The sequence below is a fragment of the Lucilia sericata genome, unplaced genomic scaffold, assembly GCF_015586225.1.
Source record: "Lucilia sericata isolate MDLA Ls3-8-SP2 unplaced genomic scaffold, ASM1558622v1 Contig001359F_arrow, whole genome shotgun sequence".
Taxonomy (NCBI): domain Eukaryota; kingdom Metazoa; phylum Arthropoda; class Insecta; order Diptera; family Calliphoridae; genus Lucilia; species Lucilia sericata.
The window spans coordinates 36,698-56,956 of NW_023995303.1; the positions used below are offsets into that span (position 1 = coordinate 36,698).

At 32.7% G+C, this 20,259-nt stretch overlaps 3 protein-coding genes across 4 annotated transcripts in view; 2 read left to right on the forward strand and 1 right to left on the reverse strand.

Annotated features, from left to right (window-relative positions):
- LOC119611095 (myotubularin-related protein 8) overlaps positions 1–5,588 on the forward strand; it is a 41,402-nt gene extending 35,814 nt beyond the window's left edge. For both annotated transcript variants that reach the window (XM_037966565.1, XM_037966564.1), the window contains exons 3-12: positions 584–746; positions 820–1,103; positions 1,370–1,504; positions 2,573–2,802; positions 2,860–2,995; positions 3,058–3,434; positions 3,497–3,623; positions 3,685–3,800; positions 4,743–4,875; positions 4,940–5,588. In XM_037966565.1, coding sequence (XP_037822493.1) covers positions 584–746; positions 820–1,103; positions 1,370–1,504; positions 2,573–2,802; positions 2,860–2,995; positions 3,058–3,434; positions 3,497–3,623; positions 3,685–3,800; positions 4,743–4,875; positions 4,940–5,203 — 1,965 coding nt within the window. In that variant the 3' untranslated portion in view covers positions 5,204–5,588. The remainder of the gene's footprint in view (positions 1–583; positions 747–819; positions 1,104–1,369; positions 1,505–2,572; positions 2,803–2,859; positions 2,996–3,057; positions 3,435–3,496; positions 3,624–3,684; positions 3,801–4,742; positions 4,876–4,939) is intronic.
- Positions 5,589–10,776: 5,188 nt separating this feature from the next.
- On the forward strand, positions 10,777–15,664 carry LOC119611097. Its single transcript, XM_037966567.1, has 7 exons — positions 10,777–10,910; positions 10,999–11,196; positions 11,260–11,439; positions 11,595–11,708; positions 11,772–12,029; positions 15,384–15,426; positions 15,536–15,664. Exons 1-7 carry the CDS (start codon positions 10,783–10,785, stop codon positions 15,662–15,664), a joined length of 1,050 nt encoding a protein of 349 aa, XP_037822495.1. The 5' UTR covers positions 10,777–10,782.
- A 147-nt stretch (positions 15,665–15,811) lies between these two features.
- Positions 15,812–19,435, reverse strand: LOC119611092 (translation initiation factor eIF-2B subunit delta). Its single transcript, XM_037966560.1, has 7 exons — positions 19,301–19,435; positions 18,550–19,002; positions 17,317–17,389; positions 16,989–17,251; positions 16,751–16,930; positions 16,563–16,690; positions 15,812–16,499 (listed from the first exon to the last, which is right to left on the reverse strand). Exons 2-7 carry the CDS (start codon positions 18,949–18,951, stop codon positions 15,944–15,946), a joined length of 1,602 nt encoding a protein of 533 aa, XP_037822488.1. The 5' UTR covers positions 18,952–19,002; positions 19,301–19,435; the 3' UTR covers positions 15,812–15,943.
- Positions 19,436–20,259: the final 824 nt, after the last annotated feature.

Here is a 20,259-nt window from a genome sequence, read left to right on the forward strand (position 1 = left end):
GAAAATAAATTAACATATTAAATTACCATTGATCGTTCTGAAATAAAAATGGCATATAATGTTGGCATTTCAAATAATTTTTTTGTTTTTTTGTTCTTTACACATTGTTAAATTGTCTGCTGTTTCTTTGATGAATTGAATTTTATAGCATTGGAATTCCCAGGAGTACCCTAAGAAAGGTTATAGATGTACATTTGTATGCTCCACCTATTTTAACAAAAAGCACTATAAGATTATTTAAATGTACATATATCTACTATATAAATATGTATAAATGGAATAAGTGTTTTAGTTATCTATGTAGAGAGCTACCATTTCTTTATTTCTTTGTCTTATTTTGTTCTTTTTATTGAATATTTCATTGTTGAATAATATTGCAAAATTACAAAAATACAAGTTGAGTTTATGCAAAGTGCTCGAAAATTTAAAGAAAACAAAAAACTATAGACTACTTTATAGTCCTGACTGTAGGATATTGTATAGTCCTGAACATAGACTATTCCATAGTCCTATAGAAATTTATGTTAATTTGAAATTATAAAAACAAATAAAATATTTCAATTTGTATTCTTTTAATTTCCAGATACCACACATGCATATTGCAAACATTGAAAAGTTACCATTAACCACCACCGGATCACCATTATTAATACGTTGTAAAACTTTTCTCTCCGTTACTTTTGTCATACCTAAAGATTCAGAATGTCATGATGTTTACACTTCGCTATTGAAGCTCTATCAACCTGGTAAATATTATTATTATTATTATTTCAGCTACATTTCTTAATAATCTATCTTAATAATAATTCCGTTTTACAGTTTCCATTAATAAGTTATATTGCTTTAATTATCAACCCGCCAAAGATGATTTTCCCAAGAATGCTGGCTGGGAATTTTTCAAATTGGAAAATGAATTTAAACGTATGCGTGTACCCAACGATATCTGGACGTTGTGCAATTTAAATACGAATTATGAATTGTGTGACACATATCCCAGACAAATCTATGTACCACAAGAGGCTAACACAGCCATGTTAATTGGTAGTTCACGTTTTCGTTCCAAAGGAAGATTGCCAGCATTAACATATTTACATTCCAATAAGGTAAGTGTTTCACGTGGTTGATGTTTTAGTAGCATTTAATATACCTCACTTTTGTCTCTTACTTGTCCACTTAATTAAAAACCTAATTCATTTGTTATGCATAAAATTTAATTCAAAGAATTTCGTTTGTCTAAACATAAATCTTAAAATATTAAAGTACATACCATGGTACATACTATTGTACTTTTTATGACCTTTTGTTTTAATTCTTTTGCTTTTTCTTAAAATATAATAAATTTTCCATTTTCATTTCCTTTTCTCCACAGGCTTCCATTTGTCGTTGCAGTCAGCCATTGTCGGGTTTCAGTGCACGTTGCTTAGAGGATGAACAGATGCTTGAAGCTATACGCAAAACAAATCCAAATTCCGACTATATGTACGTTGTGGATACCAGACCCAGAGTAAGTTAAATCATGCTGAATACAAGCAACAACAAAACGGAAACAAAAGTATAGAATTTTAAATGGTTGTACTAAATAAAAAACAATCAAATATGCATAATTTGCAGCAACAGAAATACTACTACTAATGTATAATTGAATAGCAAAATATTCTATGTATGTATGTGTACGTCTGAGTAAAATCATGAAAGTTCTATGGAGAGATAGAGAGATAGATAGATAGATAGATAGATAGATAGATAGATAGATAGATAGATAGATAGATAGATAGATAGATAGATAGATAGATAGATAGATAGATAGATAGATAGATAGATAGATAGATAGATAGATAGATAGATAGATAGATAGATAGATAGATAGATAGATAGATAGAAGAAGATGATAGTAGATAGATGATAGATAGATAGAAGATAGATAGATAGATAGATAGATAGATGATAGATAGATAGATTAGATAGATAGATAGCTAGATCGATAGATAGATAGATAGATAGATAGATAGATAGATCGATAGATAGATTGCTCGAGATAGTAGATAGATGATAGATAGATTAGATAGATGGATAGATAGATAGATAGATAGATAGATAGATTGATAGATAGTATGAAGATAGTAGATAGATCAGATAGAATAGATAGATAGATAGAGAGATAGATAGTGGTAGATAGGTAAGATAGATAGTATTAATAACAGTTTGCAAATACATCAATTTTGATTTCCAATGCTGTTGCTGTGTCTTGTTGGAACTGTTTGACGTTCTAATTGCAACAATTTTAGATCGTAAATAAAAGCTTACATTTACATGCAATGATGTAGAACAACGCCTCCTCCTACATGTATTGTGGTTTTTGAAGAATCCTTTTCAGTTGCATGACATTCTTAAAATTTATTTCTGTATTATATTTGTCTTCACAAAAAACAATTTCTTACTTCAAACATACATATTTTTAGCTGGTTATATGTATACTCAATGCAAAAAGTTTTTTCTTCTTGTTGTTTGATATTAAAAATATTTCCTTTTTGTTATTGTTATTGTTTACATTTTTAATTTTTTTTTTTTGTAGATAAATGCTTTGGCTAATCGTGCTGCTGGCAAAGGTTATGAAAATGAGGCATTTTATGAGAATATTAAATTTCATTTTCTTGGTATTGAAAATATTCATACACAAAGAGCTAGCTTACAGAAGTTAATTGAGGCTTGCGAACAGAAGAGTCCAACGATGAGTGGTTTTCTGAATGCTTTAGAATCGTCGGGTTGGCTTAAGCATATACGTTCTATTTTGGATACATCAAGGTATTCAAATATGTACTTAGTTATAGGAAAGTAATATATTGTTTATATTTATTACAGTTTTATTTCGAATGTGGTGGATAAGGGTGTATCAGTGGTAGTACACTGTTCGGACGGTTGGGACCGTACCGCACAAGTATGTTCATTGGCTTCCTTAATGTTGGATCCTTATTATAGGACTATTAAGGGTTTTCAGGTAAGTTATTAACTAATACTTCAAAATAGTTATAGAAGTTTTAATTTTTCTTTCATCTTCAGGCTCTTATTGAGAAAGACTGGTTGGCTTTTGGTCATAAATTTAGCGATCGTTGTGGTCATGTACAGAATGATGCTCGTGAAGTCTCCCCTATTTTCACACAATTTCTCGATTGTACTTGGCAACTGATGTCACAGCGTACCGATGCTTTTGAATTTAATGAACGTTTTCTTCTAATACTACACGATCATGTGCATTCGTGTCAGTATGGTACATTTGTGGGTAATTGTGAAAAGGATCGTTTAGATTTGAAATTAGCCGAAAGAACATTTTCTTTATGGGGCTATATGGCCAATCATATGAATGAATATATTAATCCATTGTATAAACCCAATATTGATGAAACGATTAAGGCTAATTTGGCACCGCAGTGTATTAAGTAAGTTTCTATTTGAAATGTGTATAAAGTGGTGTTTCTGTAAATGTTATTTTTCATTTCAGATTTTGGCGCGGCATGTATAGTCGCTTTGAAAGTGGTGTACATCCTCGAGAACCTTTAGGTGATTTGCTTTTAGCCAGCAAAGATCATACCACATCTTTAGAAGATCATGTACAGCATTTAACAAAGGTTGGTTCAAGTTATTTCAGTTTTGTTTGGTTAAATTTTAAACTAAGTTTATTATTTATAGCGCATTGCAAGTTTTAAAAATTATATTTCGAAATCTGCTAAAAAATTACAAGATGCTACTTCTACTAAGACAACAACCAAAGAACCTACCAATGCCACAGATACTAATGATAATAAGTAAGTTTGCTTTGTTGTTGCTTTTTTTATTGCTCTTTATAGTTTGTTACTAAAATGTTTAATTGAATTTTGAAGCAGTTTCGGTAGTCAGAATGGACTGATTAGTTAATGGACTAGTTAGCAGTCTAGACCATGTGCTAGTCTCTTGCTCACTTGTCTAACCTATAGACAATAGACTAGTCTATATAATAGTTCATAGACTAGATAATAGAATAGTCTATAGTCTTTTCAATAGTCTAGTCAGCAGACTATTCAATAGTCTAGTCATTAGACTTGTCAATAGACTAGTCATTAGAGTAGCCTATAAACTAGACCATATACTAGTCAATAGATTAGTCGAGAGACATGTCAATAGACAAGATACTTGTCTATAGTTTAGTCTATATTAAAGTCAAAAGACTACTCAATAGTCTAATCAATAGTATAGTTAATAGACCAGGCAATAGACTAGTTAATAGTCTAGTCAATAGTCTAGTCAATAGACTACACAATAGACTAGTTAATAGATTAGTCCAGAGTCTAGTCAGTAGAATAGTCAATAGACTAGCCACAAGATTATTCAGTAGTACAGTCAAAAGACTATTCAATAGTCCAGTCAATAGACTAGTCCATAAACTAGTCAATAGACTTCTCCATAGATTAGCCAATATATTAGTTCATAGACTTGTCAACAGATTAGTCAAGAGACTTTGCCAATAGACTAGTCAATAGTCTAGTCAATAGATTAGTCCATAGACTAGCCAATAGACAAGTCCATCAGCTAGTCAATAGACTTGTCCATAGACTAATTCATAGAATATTCAACAAATTAGACAAGAGACTACTTAATAGTCTAGCCCATAGGGAAGTCAATAGTCCAGTCCTATGACTAGTCAATAGTTCTAGGACTAATTAATAGACTAAATTTTAATAAAACGTAAACGTTTTATATTTTTAATTTAGATATAATTATGATAAAAAGATGAGTGAATTATCCTCAGCCGATGATGATCATCCTTTAAAACCTGCCGGAGGTGTGGGAGAAACTGTTACCGGCAGCAGTGGAGGAAGTGGCATGTCATTTGCTAGTTTATCGGTCAGTTATTTTGCATTACATTAGCTTTTATAATAAAAACAAATAACAAACAATTTCTCTTCAGCTATCCGATGAAGTCGATCCCAGCACCCTAAATGAGGAAATCAATTCGGTGGCCATTGATTGGAAATCAATGCGCAATGTAACCGCTTGTTCTTGCTCAACACCATTCGATCAGTTTAGTAAGAAAACACATTGTTGGAAATGTGGTGATATATTCTGTGAACGTTGTATCGATAAGAGTATTGCATTGCCGGGACAGGATAGTGGCAAACCGGTACCAGTATGTCGTACATGTTTTCGTTTGGTACAAAAGATTAGCCCATAAATTCATAATGAAACAAAAATTATTCGGACAAACGGAATTCCTTTATCGCTTGTTTACTAAGCGCAAATCTGCTGTGTTAAATGTATGGGATGATGGGTGAGACTAAATGAATTATGATGGCTGGCTAATGGATGGATAATGGCTAAGGCTAATGCTTACAAAGAAAACTATTTATACTACTTAACAAAGAACAATAGCGTGTCTCTCTCTCTCTCACTCTGTGTGTGCGTCGTCTGTGTGAATGTCTTAATCGAAAGTTAATTGAAAAATACAATAAAATTATTCCAAAATCAAAAAAAAAATAAACTGTATGTCTGTAGGAAGCATGTATGTATTTTCTTCTTTTATGTATAAAAAAACGTTAAAGGCTAAAAACAAAAAAAAACATCATAATTATAAAAATATGTATTAAAAACAATATAAAATTAAACAAACCACAAAAGAATTATTAAAAAAACAAACATGCATTTTAATCTGAATTATTATGAAAATTAAAAAAAAAAAAAACAAATGTAGAAAAGAACATGTTCTTAGAAAAATTATTTACTAGACTTTACAGTTAATTTTATTAAGTTCATTTTTAAATACACATATAAATATATTATTTTTAAACTTTTTGTTGTTATTTTCCCTATACTATGTAACTTCTAAAGAAAGTTTGTGTATTTTAATCTCATTAGTTTTTATAATATTCAAAACAGTAAACTATTATTTTGTAGCACAAATTATAATCAGAAAATGAAACAATTATACTTATAACCCAAAAACAGTCTCGTATTAATAAAAAAAATGTTATTATTAAAAGAAAAACTATGAAAAATGTGTTTGATATGATGTTTGTTGGGCAAAAAGGAGGCGAATGAGTGACTCTAGTAGTTAATTATAACAAACTTGTTCTCGAACTATGTAGTTATATTTGATTAAATTCTAAAGTTTATAAATTGTGTGAAAAATACGAAAAACTTTCTATTGTTCTTGAAATCTTTTAATTTTTATAACACACTAGCTATACCCAGTGTGCTTTGCTACCCTAAAAGCAATATAAATAAAAAATCTTCTTAATAATTTTGAAGATTCTAACTGTAATGATTTCCAGAGATGCATTTTTTCGGAACGTTAATTAAGATTTTAATGTAATCGATGACAAATTAAAAAAAAAAAAACTAATATTTTCCCAGATATACGAAATTTTGCATTTAATTCATATAGGGGGTGCCAAGACCCCATTGAAAGTCCGCCCGTTATTCCCTAAATGTTCACATTAATGTCAAAGATCTTCATGTAGAATTTGAAGATTCTAGCTCTAATAGTTTCTCAGATATACGAATTTTTCTATTTAATTCATATGGGAACTCACAGCCCCCAGATGAAAGCCGCCCTTTTTTTCTCCAAAATGTTCATATGTATAATAAAGTTCTTCTTGCAATATTTGAAGAATCTTGTTCTATTAGTTTCCCAGATAAGCGAAATTTTGTATTTAATTCATATGTGAGGTGCCAAGCCCCCCATTGAAAGTCCGCCCGTTATTCTCTGAATGTTATCATGAATGTCAAAGTTCTTCAATTAAAATTTGAAGATTCTAGCTCTAATAGTTTCTCAGATATAATATTTTCCTATTTAATTTATATGGGGGCTCCATGCCCCCCATGATGAAAGTCCGCATTTTTTTCTTCAAAATGTTCAGATGAATATTTAAGTTCTTAGTGCAAAATTTGAAGAATTTAGTTCTATTAGTTTCCCAGATAAACCAATTTTTGTATTTTATTAATATGGGAGGTGCTGCTCCCCTCATGGGTAGTCCGCCAATTTATTTCCCAAAATGTTTACATGGATGTTAAAGTTACTCGTGCAAATTTTTAATATTTTAACTATAATAGTTTCCAAGATAAACGAATTTTTGTATTTAATTTATATGGGAGGTGCCACGCCCCCTAATGCTAATCCGCCCACTTTTTGTCTTAAATAATTATATTGATACTAAAGTTGCTCCGACAATATTTTAAGACTCTAACTATTATATTATCTCAGATATACTAATTTAATATTTTCTTAATATGGGCGTGGCACGTCGCCCACATGAAATTTCAACATAAAAAGTAGCCTAAAGTTCTTTCCAGACATACAGGAAGAAACTGTGAAAATTTCAGGAAAATTGGTCCTGCCGTTTATCAGTCTATAAAGCACAAACAAACATACATACATACAAACACACTTTCATTTATATATATAGATTTTCATTACATACCATGATATTGAAATTACTTTTAATTGCAAACAGTAAAATCTTAAAATATAATCTAAATGCATTTGTAATTACATTACCTAAATAATAAATCTTTCTGCTAATGGATTCCACATAAGTGAAAATATCGTTTATCTCAAAAAAATAATTTTAATTTTTTGAAATGTTTTTTAAATACTACCCTATAACGACTTCTGTAGAAGTGAATTAGAATGGTCAGAAAACTAAACCATAGAATAGTCAATACACAAGTTCATAGAATAGTCAATAGACCAGTAGACTAGTTGATATAATTATCGATGGATGAGTGCATGGAATAGTCATTAGACAAGTCTATAGAATAGTCCATAGACTAGTTCGTAATATAGTCAATAGACTAAATGTTCCATAAACGAGTCCCTAGAATATTAAGTTCATCAAATAAAATCGTTAATAAACTAGTCCTTAGAAGTCAAGATATAGACCAATAAACTAGTTCATAGACCAGACCATCAAATAGCCCATAGATTAATATATTAACTAGAATAGTCAATAGACAAATCCATGCAAAAGTCAATGGACCAGTTAAAATACTAAGAAGAGAAATCCATAGATATGTCAATAGACTAGTTTAATCAAATAATCATTAGACTAGTCCTTAAAAAAGTAATAAACAAGTCCATAGATTGGTCGATTAAATATCAGCAGTATCTTCCTTTAAACTTTAGACTAAAGGAAACGAAAGCAAACTCATAGTTTGAGTTATTTCGTGCTGAAAGCAAATCTTTAGTCAACCGTTTTATCAAATACTTAATCAAAGTAGTTAGTTAGTTAGTTAGTTTGTTAGTTAGTTGGTTAGTTAGTTTTTAGTTAGTTATTTAGTTAGTTATTTAGTTAGTTATTTAGTTAGTTATTTAGTTAGTTGGTTAGTTAGTTAGTTAGTTAGTTAGTTAGTAGTAGTTAGTTAGTTAGTTAGTTAGTTAGTAGTTAGTAGTAAGTTAGTAGTTAGTTAGTTAGTTAGTTAGTAGTAGTTAGTTAGTTAGTTAGTTAGTTAGTTAGTTAGTTAGTAGTTAGTTAGTTAGTTAGAGTAGTAGTTAGTTAGTTAGTTAGTAGTAGTTAGTTAGTTAGTTAGTTAGTTAGTTAGTAGTTAGTTAGTAGTAGTTAGTTAGTTAGTAGTTAGTTAGTTAGTTAGTTAGTTAGTTAGTTAGTAGTTAGTTAGTTAGTTAGTTAGTAGTTAGTTAGTTAGTTAGTTAGTTAGTTAGTAGTTAGTTAGTTAGTTAGTAGTTAGTTAGTTAGTTAGTTAGTTAGTAGTTAGTTAGTAGTAGTTAGTAGTTAGTTAGTTAGTTAGTTAGTTAGTTAGTAGTTAGTTAGTTAGCTAGTTAGTAGTTAGTTAGTTAGTTAGTAGTTAGTAGTTAGTTAGTTAGTTAGTTAGTTAGTTAGTTAGTAGCTAGCTAGTAGTTAGTTAGTTAGTTAGTTAGTTAGTTAGTTAGTTAGTTAGTTAGTTAGTTAGTTAGTTAGTTAGTTAGTTAGTTAGTTAGTTAGTTAGTTAGTTAGTTAGTTAGTTAGTTAGTTAGTTAGTTAGTTAGTTAGTTAGTTAGTTAGTTAGTTAGTTAGTTAGTTAGTTAGTTAGTTAGTTAGTTAGTTAGTTAGTTAGTTAGTTAGTTAGTTAGTAGTTAGTTAGTTAGTTAGTTAGTTAGTTAGTTAGTTAGTTAGTAGTTAGTTAGTTAGTTAGTTAGTTAGTTAGTTAGTTAGTTAGTTAGTAGTTAGTTAGTTAGTTAGTTAGTTAGTTAGTTAGTAGTTAGTTAGTTAGTTAGTTAGTTAGTTAGTTAGTTAGTTAGTTAGTTAGTTAGTTAGTTAGTTAGTTAGTTAGTTAGTTAGTTAGTTAGTTAGTTAGTTAGTTAGTTAGTTAGTTAGTTAGTTAGTTAGTTAGTTAGTTAGTAGTTAGTTAGTTAGTTAGTTAGTTAGTTAGTTAGTTAGTTAGTTAGTTAGTTAGTTAGTTAGTTAGTTAGTTAGTTAGTTAGTTAGTTAGTTAGTAGTAGTTAGTTAGTTAGTTAGTTAGTTAGTTAGTTAGTTAGTTAGTTAGTTAGTTAGTTAGTTAGTTAGTTAGTTAGTTAGTTAGTTAGTTAGTTAGTTAGTTAGTTAGTTAGTTAGTTAGTTAGTAGTTAGTTAGTTAGTTAGTTAGTTAGTTAGTTAGTTAGTTAGTTAGTTAGTTAGTTAGTTAGTTAGTTAGTTAGTTAGTTAGTTAGTTAGTTAGTTAGTTAGTTAGTTAGTTAGTTAGTTAGTTAGTTAGTTAGTTAGTTAGTTAGTTAGTTAGTTAGTTAGTTAGTTAGTTAGTTAGTTAGTTAGTTAGTTAGTTAGTTAGTTAGTTAGTTAGTTAGTTAGTTAGTTAGTTAGTTAGTTAGTTAGTTAGTTAGTTAGTTAGTTAGTAGTTAGTTAGTTAGTTAGTTAGTTAGTTAGTTAGTTAGTTAGTTAGTTAGTTAGTTAGTTAGTTAGTAGTTAGTTAGTTAGTTAGTTAGTTAGTTCGTTCGTCGTTCTTCGTTTTGTTCGTTGTTCGTTCTGTCGTTAGTCGTTTTCGTTCGTTTTCGTTCGTTAGTTCGTTCGTTCGTTGTAGTAGTTAGTTATTCGTTAGTTCGTGTAGTTGTTCGTTTATTTCGTTAGTTAGTTAGTTAGTTAGTTAGTTAGTGTTCGTTCGTTCGTAGTTAGTTAGTTAGTTAGTTGTTAGTTTAGTTAGTTAGTTAGTTAGTTAGTTAGTTGTTAGTTCGTTAGTTAGTTAGTAGTTGGTTAGTTCGAGTTAGTTCGTTAGTTCGGTAGTTCGTTCGTTGTTAGTTGTTAGTTGTTGTTCGGTTAGTTAGTTAGTTAGTGACCACACAGATCAAAAAACCTTTATACTACAGCCACTCAGGAGATAGTAACTAAGAAAGTGCAATTATAACAAGGTCAACAAATTTTAAACCCATAGACCAGAGTATAATTTTCTAAAGGATCGAGCTCAGCTAAAACCGAATCTGATATCAGAATAACACATCAGTTTTATTAGATAGTTCGAAAAAACAGTTTTCGGCGTATTCCAATCAATATAAAAGACGAAAGAACTTTTAATTTTAAAATGTGTTATGTCGTCTCAGGGTCCTATATATTGACTTCAAAATAAAAGTTTAAATTTTCTAAGTGTTAAAGGCTTAGAAAGGACATCGGATAGTTTAATTGCCATATACAATTTTCCATTCCATTAAAGAGGCCGCCAATCTAATGCACAAATATAACCGTATATACATAACCACCATTAGAAATCAATACAAAAGTAATTGTAAATAGTGCTTTAGTTTCAATTTAACATTCAATCGAATAAAGTCGCAAAATGCCATTCTCGTTTATTCATAAACGTAAAATACAAATTGTTTTACGATTTATTGTGGATTTTCTCAAGCATAATCCCATACATTGTACATCGTATTTGGCAAAAACCCAGATTCATTGGTTGGAATTGTACGTAAAAAAAACTTTTTTCACTAATCGCCTAAATATTGTTAACGAAATTGTTTAAGTTGTTTTATTTATATTTAAATATTTACAGAATGTACTGGATTTTAGCACTTTTAATATTTCTTATTATTGGTTTTATATGTGGTATGGATTTAATTGCCGACTATGTATCCAGAAATACAGCTTTGACAACTAATATTGCCAATGGTGTTATGCAAACTTATTATCCCTCATTAACCTTGTGTCCAGATGATATATTGGATCAGAAAAAGTTAAAGCATTTCAAAAGGTAAGCTTAATTAAAAACAAGTTAGAGTGCTCTATATTTGGCTATGACGAACATTTTTTTTAGAGAATATGCTAAAAAGCTCCTTAAAATGCAATATTTTCCTAATCATAATAAATTCCTCAAGGAAATATGGAAATTGGAGGAATTTTTACAACAACTTTCAAAAACAACAGCTAAAAAGGCATACCCATATGCATCCGGTAGTACCATACCACAAGAGGATTATATGCAGTTGATCTTTAAGTATAAACGCAAATATTGTCCTAATTTTATAAAATATCGAGGGACTACATTCAAACCTGTCCCATTAATTTAATCTAAGATAGAGAGTTTTAAATATAGTTCCTCGATAAATTTCAGTGAAAATTTTGAATAAAAATCGTTTAAATTTTATATAGTTTATCACGCAACTACGATGTTAGAGTGGAAAACAAAACTGCCGTAAAAATAATGACAGAAGTTGGAATATGTTATACAATTAACAATATTCATAGTAAACAATTATATACGAAGTAATATTATATAAACATGGGAATTGAGAAGTTATTATTAAACAATTTTTTTCAACTTCACAGATATTGGCGGGATTTAGAACCATATCCGAAAAACTACAATGATCGTTTTACGCAAAAATCTTTCACTTTTCGCAGCACTTTTCCTTTGCGAACTAATATAAATCATAATATTACTGGCAAGATAACAGTTTACGCACATAATCCATATGAGGTGCCGACAATTTGGACTCGACCAGCTCTAATAATTAATAAAGATAATAATACGTACATTTTAAAAGCTGCTATTCAACAAATCACAGTTGATGAAACTGTCTTTAAGTAAGTTGTAACTAGTTATAGTTCTAGAAGTTGAAATTTATCAAGAACACACGATAACTGTTATTCTTAAAGGAATTTTTATTGTAAATATAAAGATATAGGAAAATTTTAAATATGGACCTTTCTTCAAAAAATGTATATAGTTTTTTTTACATTTGCAGAAACAAATTTCACGAATACATACGTTTTCAAAACGTTAATGAGTCACAGTTATTTTCCCCATTGTCATCCTCGACAAATCTTTGTGTAATGGAATGTCGTGCTCATTACATTAGGAAATTATGTAATTGTGTACCACACTTTTATGCTCATACATATTGGAGAGATGCAAATGTTTGCAACGTACAAGGACTAAATTGTTTTAATCAATATATTGAAATTATTCGTACGATAAATACCAATACAATTTCACCGATATTTAGATGTGATCACTGTCAACCAAATCATATTGAACAAATTGTTGTGGTTAAGGTGAGTTTTATAAGTTCTAGTTCTGATCTAGCTCGGTTCTAGTTCAGTTCCAGTTCAGTTCCAGTTCAGTTCCAGTTCAGTTCCAGTTCAGTTCTAGTTCAGTTCTAGTTCAGTTCAAGTTCAGTTCTAGTTCAGCTCTAGTGCAGTTCTAGTTCAGTTCTAGTTCAGTTCTAGTTCAGTTCTAGTTCAGTTCTAGTTCAGTTCTAGTTCAGTTCTAGTTCAGTTCTAGTTCAGTTCTAGTTCAGTTCTAGTTCAGTTCTAGTTCAGTTCTAGTTCAGTTCTAGTTCAGTTCTAGTTCAGTTCTAGTTCAGTTCCAGTTCAGTTCTAGTTTAGTTCTAGGTCAGTTCTAGTTCAGTTCTATTTCAGTTCTAGTTCAGTTCTAGTTCAGTTCTAGTTCAGTTCTAGTTCAGTTCCAGTTCAGTTCTAGTTTAGTTCTAGGTCAGTTCTGGTTCAGTTCTATTTCAGTTCTAGTTCAAGTTAAGTTCTAGTTCTAGTTCAGTTCTAGTTCAGTTATAGTTCAGTTCTAGTTCTGTTCTAGTTCAGTTCTAGTTCAGTTCTAGTTCAGTTCTAGTTCAGTTCTAGTTCAGTTCTAGTTCAGTTCTAGTTCAGTTCTAGTTCAGTTCTAGTTCAGTTCTAGTTCAGTTCTAGTTCAGTTCTAGTTCAGTTCTAGTTCAGTTCTAGTTCAGTTCTAGTTCAGTTCTAGTTCAGTTCTAGTTCAGTTCTAGTTCAGTTCTAGTTCTATTCTAGTTCAATTCTAGTTCAGTTCTAGTTCAGTTCTAGTTCAGTTCTAGTTCAGTTCTAGTTCAGTTCTAGTTCAGTTCTAGTTCAGTTCTAGTTCAGTTATAGTTCAGTTCTAGTTCAGTTCTAGTTCAGTTCTAGTTCAGTTCTAGTTCTAGTTCAGTTCTAGTTCAGTTCTAGTTCAGTTCTAGTTCAGTTCTAGTTCAGTTCTAGTTCAGTTCTAGTTCAGTTCTAGTTCAGTTCTAGTCTTCTAGTTCAATTCTAGTTCAGTTCTAGTTCAGTTCTAGTTCAGTTCTAGTTCAGTTCTAGTCAGTTCTAGTTCAGTTCTAGTTCAGTTCTAGTTCAGTTCTAGTTCAGTTCTAGTTCAGTTCTAGTCAGTTCAGTTCTAGTTAGTTCTAGTTCTAGTTCAGTTCTAGTTCAGTTCTAGTTCAGTTCTAGTTCAGTTTCTAGTTCAGTTCTAGTTCAGTTCTAGTTCAGTTCTAGTTCAGTTCTAGTTCAGTTCTAGTTCAGTTCTAGTCAGTTCTAGTTCAGTTCTAGTTCAGTTCTAGTTCAGTTACTAGTTCAGTTCTAGTTCAGTTCTAGTTCAGTTATAGTTCAGTTCTAGGTCAGTTCTAGTTCAGTTCTGTAGTTCAGTTTCAGTTCTAGTTCAGTTCTAGTTCAGTTCTAGTTCAGTTCTAGTTCAGTTCTAGTTCAGTTCTAGTTCAGTTCTAGTTCAGTTCCTAGTCAGTTCTAGTTCAGTTCTAGTCAGTTCTAGTTCAGTTCTAGTTCAGTTCTAGTCAGTTCTAGTTCAGTTCTAGTTCTATTTCTAGTTCAGTTCTAGTTCTAGTTCAGTTCAGTTCTAGTTCAGTTCTAGTTCATGTTCTAGTTCAGTTCTAGTTCAGTTCTAGTTCAGTTCTAGTTCAGTTCTAGTTCAGTTCTAGTTCAGTCTAGTTCAGTTCTAGTCAGTTCTAGTTCAGTTCTAGTTCAGTTCTAGTTCAGTTCTAGTTCAGTTCTAGTTCAGTTCTAGTTCAAGTTCTAGTTCAGTTCAGTTCAGTTCTAGTTCAGTTCTAGTTCAGTTCTAGTTCAGTTCTAGTTCAGTTCAGTTCTATTTCGTTCTAGTTCAGTTCTAGTTCAGTTCTAGTTCAGTTCTAGTTCAGTTCTAGTTCAGTTCTAGTTCAGTTATAGTTCAGTTCTAGTTCAGTTCTAGTTCAGATCTCAGTTCAGTTCTAGTTCAGTTCTAGTTCAGTTCTAGTTCAGTTCTAGTTCAGTTCTAGTTCAGTTCTAGTTCAGTTCTAGTTCAGTTCTAGTCAGTTTATAGTTCAGTTCAGTTCTAGTTCTATTCTAGTTCAATTCTAGTTCAGTTCTAGTTCAGTTCTAGTTCAGTTCTAGTTCAGTTCTAGTTCAGTTCTAGTTCAGTTCTAGTTCAGTTCTAGTTCAGTTCTAGTTCAGTTCTAGTTCAGTTCTAGTTCAGTTCTAGTTCAGTTCTAGTTCAGTTCTAGTTCAGTTCTAGTTCAGTTCTAGTTCAGTTCTAGTTCAGTTCTAGTTCAGTTCTAGTTCAGTTCTAGTTCAGTTCAGTTCAGTTCTAGTTCAGTTCTAGTTCAGTTCTAGTTCAGTTCTAGTTCAGTTCTAGTTCAGTTCTAGTTCAGTTCTAGTTCAGTTCTAGTTCAGTTCTAGTTCAGTTCAAGTTCTAGTTCAGTTCAGTTCTAGTTGAGTTCTAGTTCAGTTCTAGTTAAATTCTAGTTCAATTCTAGTTCAGTTCTAGTTCAGTTCACTTCTAGTTCACTTCTAGTTCAGTTCTAGTTCAGTTCTAGTTCAGTTCTAGTTCAGTTCAGTTCTAGTTCAGTTCTAGTTCAGTTCTAGTTCAGTTCTAGTTCAGTTCTAGTTCAGTTCTAGTTCAGTTCTAGTTCAGTTCTAGTTCAGTTCTAGTTCAGTTCTAGTTCAGTTCTAGTTCAGTTCTAGTTCAGTTCTTGTTCAGTTCTAGATCAGTCCAGGATTGTAAGGATTGTGAATTGAACAAATAAAAAGCGAGTCCAAGAAAATCCGTAAATCTATAAAGTATTAGAGCCACTTTTAAAATCCAAAATATTATTTCAGAGCTACAGCGAAAGAAAAAAGAAAAATAGTACAATAAATTTAATTTTTCAAATTGAACATCCACCAATTCAGTCGTACACTAGAATTATCATGTACAACAAATTCGATTATATTGGTAAGTACAAAAACAACCTAATTCTGAATAAAAATCCCATGGCTATTTCGCCCTAATTCCTGAAAATGGTTATTTGGAATTCAATTATGATTTTAATTATTAATTGCAGTGTCGTTATCTGGTGCCTTGTCGTCATTCTTTGGATTTACTATATATGGTTTATGTGATTTCATATATTTCTTTACTATACGAATATATTGGTTTCGAAAAGGTTTTCGAGGTGCAATCGATGAATTGACTTTTAATAATTAAGTTTTTATAACAAAACTGCTAAAAATTTAAATTTGCTTCAATATTTTTGCAAAAATTACACATAAATATTGAATTATCTAAAATCTCTACTTCATAACATATTCCTAACATGTCCCTTATTAACAACGGAAAATTTCCAAGACATTGTTGTTTATTATTATTTTTATGTTTTCTATTCAACAATATAATCTTTAAGAAATAAAATAAAAAAAATGTTTGCAAAATATTAAATATTTTGTTTTAAGTTCTTATTATATTCTTCTTACTATACCAGCCAATCTGGTTTCATACGCAAAATAACAGGAACACTGGTGCACGGTAAGACGGAAACCTCTGTAACTACGGCAGTTACTAGTTCGGGTGGTGTTATGTCGTAATTTAAATTTAATGGAGACATTTTATGTTTGGCCTGCCAATTCGAAAGACAACACTTATCGTCTACCACAATATCATCGGGATTTCCTAGTTCATTGTAAACAATGGCATCCGTTTGAAAACGTTCACTGAACTTGTGAGTCTCACAGCAAACAAGAACGGGGACATTAAACGAGCGTGCAACTAAAGCCACTTGAGCTGTACCGGTACGTGCCATAACATAACCATTGGCCAAGAGAGCATGAGCTCCCAAAAGAACTTTTGTAACTTCGGGCATAACAAAACTAACAGCATTGATTAAAACATAAGAACAGGGAATTTCATTGGCAGTGAGACGTCTAAGCAACTCCTGGCCTTCACAGAAGGGACGTGAGTCGACCACAATGACTCGGAAATCGACTTTTCGTGCTTGGGCTTCCTCGCAGATGTAGTTGATAAGAGAAGAACTAAAATGGGAAATAAAAATCACTTTAGCCCTTAACTTTTGAAGTTTGCTTAACAAATCTTACCAGCCAAAAGTTAATATAACATCTCCATTATTGATTTTCTTTTGCATCATGGAATTAATAGCCTGGGCTGCTTTGAAAATTTGATTTTCAATATAAGTATCAATAAATATGAAAAGTCTTTCTTTTAACTAAAGGAAAAAAATAATGAATTCAAAAATATTTTTGTTTTTTATAAATATGTAGTTTACCTCCGATTCTGGTTCATCTTTAGGTAACTGCATTAAAACTTGCTTAAGACTTTTATGGGCATTAATAACGGAAACAGCCAATGTACGACATTTTTGTAAGTACTCAACACAGTTGGCTATAAAGGATTCTAAACTACGACTGAACTCTTTTTTAGCTGGTGTCTCATAATCTTCTATGACCTTTGAAATATATTTATTATAAAAAATTATAGAAGTAAATAAAACAACTGAAACTTACCATTTTAATGGCACTTAAAAATGCCATACATCTGGCATTCGAACCGACTATAGTACGCTTGGCATATTGTTCTCCTAAGCGTGCTATACTAGGGTGAATGTGTGTGTTATTAACAAATAAATTGGCATTTGTGTTGGGCTTTTCCAAGTGACTAAAGAGTTTAACATTGCCATCATTAAAGCGTACAGTTTTAACTGGCGAATTACTAGTGGCCCTTTTAGGCAGACCTCGTCTCTGTTGAGGGGTGACGGTGATGACGATTTAATGGGTGGTTTTTTGGCTGTTGCTGCTGTCGTTGTTGGTGTAGTTTTAACAGTAGCTGCTTTACCTTTAGTTGCCGCTGCACTTTGAGCTTGAGCCTTTGCAGCTCTTGAGCTTCTGTATTGCTCCTTCCTTTCGGCCTTGGGGAGGACTTCTAGAAAAAGAATTTAGGTATTAAAAGTAAAAGAAGGCAACATCTGCTATAGACACTACGGCGATCAGCTCTATCGATCGAGCGACACGAGCGAGAGAGGAGACGAGCGAGCGAGCGAGCGAGCGAGCGAGCGAGCGAGCGAGCGAGCGAGCGAGCGAGCGAGCGAGCGCGCGAGCGAGCGAGCGAGCGAGCGAGCGAGCGAGCGAGCGAGCGAGCGAGCGAGCGAGCGAGCGAGCGAGCGAGCGAGCGAGCGAGCGAGGAGCGAGCAGCGAGCGAGCGAGCGAGCGAGCGAGCGAGCGAGGAGCGAGCGAGCGAGCGAGCGAGCGAGCGAGCGAGCGAGCGAGCGAGCGAGCGAGCGAGCGAGCGAGCGAGCGAGCGAGCGAGCGAGCGAGCGAGCGAGCGAGCGAGCGAGCGAGCGAGCGAGCGAGCGAGCGAGCGAGCGAGCGAGCGAGCGAGCGAGCGAGCGAGCGAGCGAGCGAGCGAGCAGCAGCGAGCGAGCGAGCGAGCGAGCGAGCGAGCGAGCGAGCGAGCGAGCGAGCGAGCGAGCGAGCTAGCGAGCGAGCGAGCGAGCGAGCGAGAGAGCGAGCGAGCGAGCGAGCGAGCGAGCGCAGCGCAGCGAGCGAGCGCGAGCACTGAGTCGACAGAGCAGCGAGCGAGCGATCAGCGATCGTCAGAGCGAGCAGCGAGCTGAGCGAGCTAGCTAGCTAGCAGCGAGCGAGCGAGCGAGCTAGCTAGCATCTAGCAGAGCTAAGAGCGAACTAGCGAGCATGCTATCGAGCTATCTATCTATCTATCTATCTATCTATCTATCTATCATCTATCTATCTATCTATCTATCTATCTAATCTATCTAGCATCTATTATCTATCTATCTATCATCATTATCTATCTATCTATCTACTCTATCTAATCTATCTATCTAATCTTCACTCTTATCATCTATCTATCTATCTATCACTATTATCTTATCTCCATCTATCAATCACTATTTCACTGAAAAAATCTTACCTTATCTCCCTCAATTATGCTGCATCGCCAGAATTTTCGCATTTGTTTCATTGATTTCACTTGTTTCAATTGTTCGGTTACCGCGACCATGGCTATTTGCCGCCAGAAAGCTTTTGCAGATTTTAGCTGCCTGTTTTAGCCATTTTTAGCCTCACGTTCAGCCTTAATTTGTTCACGCGTTTTTTCACTACCATCCTCTGGTATAGGAGCAGTATCATTAATATTCTCGGCCTTGTTTGCTGGAGGAGAGTTATTGGTCGATACTGTCGCAACACCTGCAACGACACCAGCCTTTTGTTTTTTAGCTTGTTTGGCTAATTTTTTAGCCTCACGTTCTGCTTTGATTTCATCTCGAGTTTTTTCCTTTTCCACCTCTTGTTTATTTGACATCATATCGATGGCTTCCTGTGTGGAAACATCCGTATTTTCAATGCCTCCTATAGCCTTCGTTTCCACTTTAACAATGGAAGCAGTTTCCAATTGGACTTCTACTTTGATTTCTGTGTTAATTTCTGTTGTTATAATTTCACCAGTATTCATTGTTTGCCGTTTTTGGGACTTTCGATTCCGCTTCGATTTTACAACTAAGGGCTGAGGAGCAAAAATGAGATCATTAATTAATGTTTCGAATTTGAATTTTAAAACATTTCAATGTGGTTTAATATGGATATATCTACCTTCATTTTAATATCCTGGTATTAGCATAATATAAAATAAAGGAATTAAATTACAAAATAAACATATAAATTAGCTCATTTTTACTATGTCTAAATACCCAGCTGTTGGGTGTTGCAATTTTTGTCTCTTTTCGTCAATATATTAGGTATTATTGAAAATATTCTAATTGTTGTGAATAATAACAGTTTGAATATAGATTTTTTAGACTTACCTTTAGTTTAAACTTTTATTTTTATTAATTTTTTGTAAATTATTTAATATTTGCACACGAAGACAAATGTGTTAAAAAATGAGAGAAAATGCACTAAGTAGCAGAGACCTGCGCCGACAAATATTAACGTCGGCGGCGACTGACACTAAATATGTCGGCGGCGGCTTAAAATCGACTACAAGCCGGCTAAGTTTTCATCTACGTTTAGTTTTTAAATTTTGAACGATTTTAAATAAAAACGGAATCCGAGAGATCAGAAAGTGGTATTTTGGAAGCAAATATATTGTTTATAACAACAAAACAGAGCAAGCTCAAATGTTGTGTGAGAAATTATGCAGGGATGAATAAAAAATTCTTAAAAATTAAAAACAAATCCTTTCTCCAGGTTTCACGAGGATCTGCCGATTTTAACCCTATCCTCCATATAAAACATCTTGCAGAAAATCAGTTTCAAAAAAATGTTGCATTAAGAAAATGATCAATAACGTAAAAACAAAGATATTTTGTTTATTTACTAGCTATACCCATTGTGCTGTGCTACCCTAAAAGCAATATAAATATGAAACCCACTTTACGATTTTGATGATTCTAACTACAATGGTTTTCCAGATATACAATTTGTTACATATGGGAGACTCCACGCAAATTATTGCAATTTCGCCAATTATTCCGAACGTTAATTAAGATTTTAATTAATCTATGAAAAATTTTAATAATCTAATAGTTTCCCAGATATACAAAATTTTGTATTTAATTCATATGGAAAGTGCCAAGCCACCCATTGCAAGTCCGCCCGTTATTCTCTAAATGTTCTTCAGTAAAATTTGACGATTCTAGCTCTAATATTTTCTCAGATACACGATTTTTTTTTATTTAATTCATATGGGAGCTCCAAGCCCCCCAGATGAAAGTTTTTCGTGCAAAATTTGAAGAATTTAATTCTATTAGTTTCCCAGATA

Coding starts and splice junctions, on each gene's coding strand:
- LOC119611097 (XM_037966567.1), top strand. CDS start 10,783: ATGCCATTCTCGTTTATTCATAAACGTAAAATACAAATTGTTTTACGA. Junction 10,911..10,998: donor CAGATTCATTGGTTGGAATT/GTACGTAAAAAA, acceptor AAATATTTACAG/AATGTACTGGATTTTAGCAC. Junction 12,030..15,383: donor GTTGATGAAACTGTCTTTAA/GTAAGTTGTAAC, acceptor CCACCAATTCAG/TCGTACACTAGAATTATCAT.
- LOC119611092 (XM_037966560.1), bottom strand. CDS start 18,951: ATGAATACTGGTGAAATTATAACAACAGAAATTAACACAGAAATCAAA. Junction 17,252..17,316: donor AAGTGCAGCGGCAACTAAAG/GTAAAGCAGCTA, acceptor AAACCACCCATT/AAATCGTCATCACCGTCACC. Junction 16,691..16,750: donor AAGATGAACCAGAATCGGAG/GTAAACTACATA, acceptor TTTTTCCTTTAG/TTAAAAGAAAGACTTTTCAT.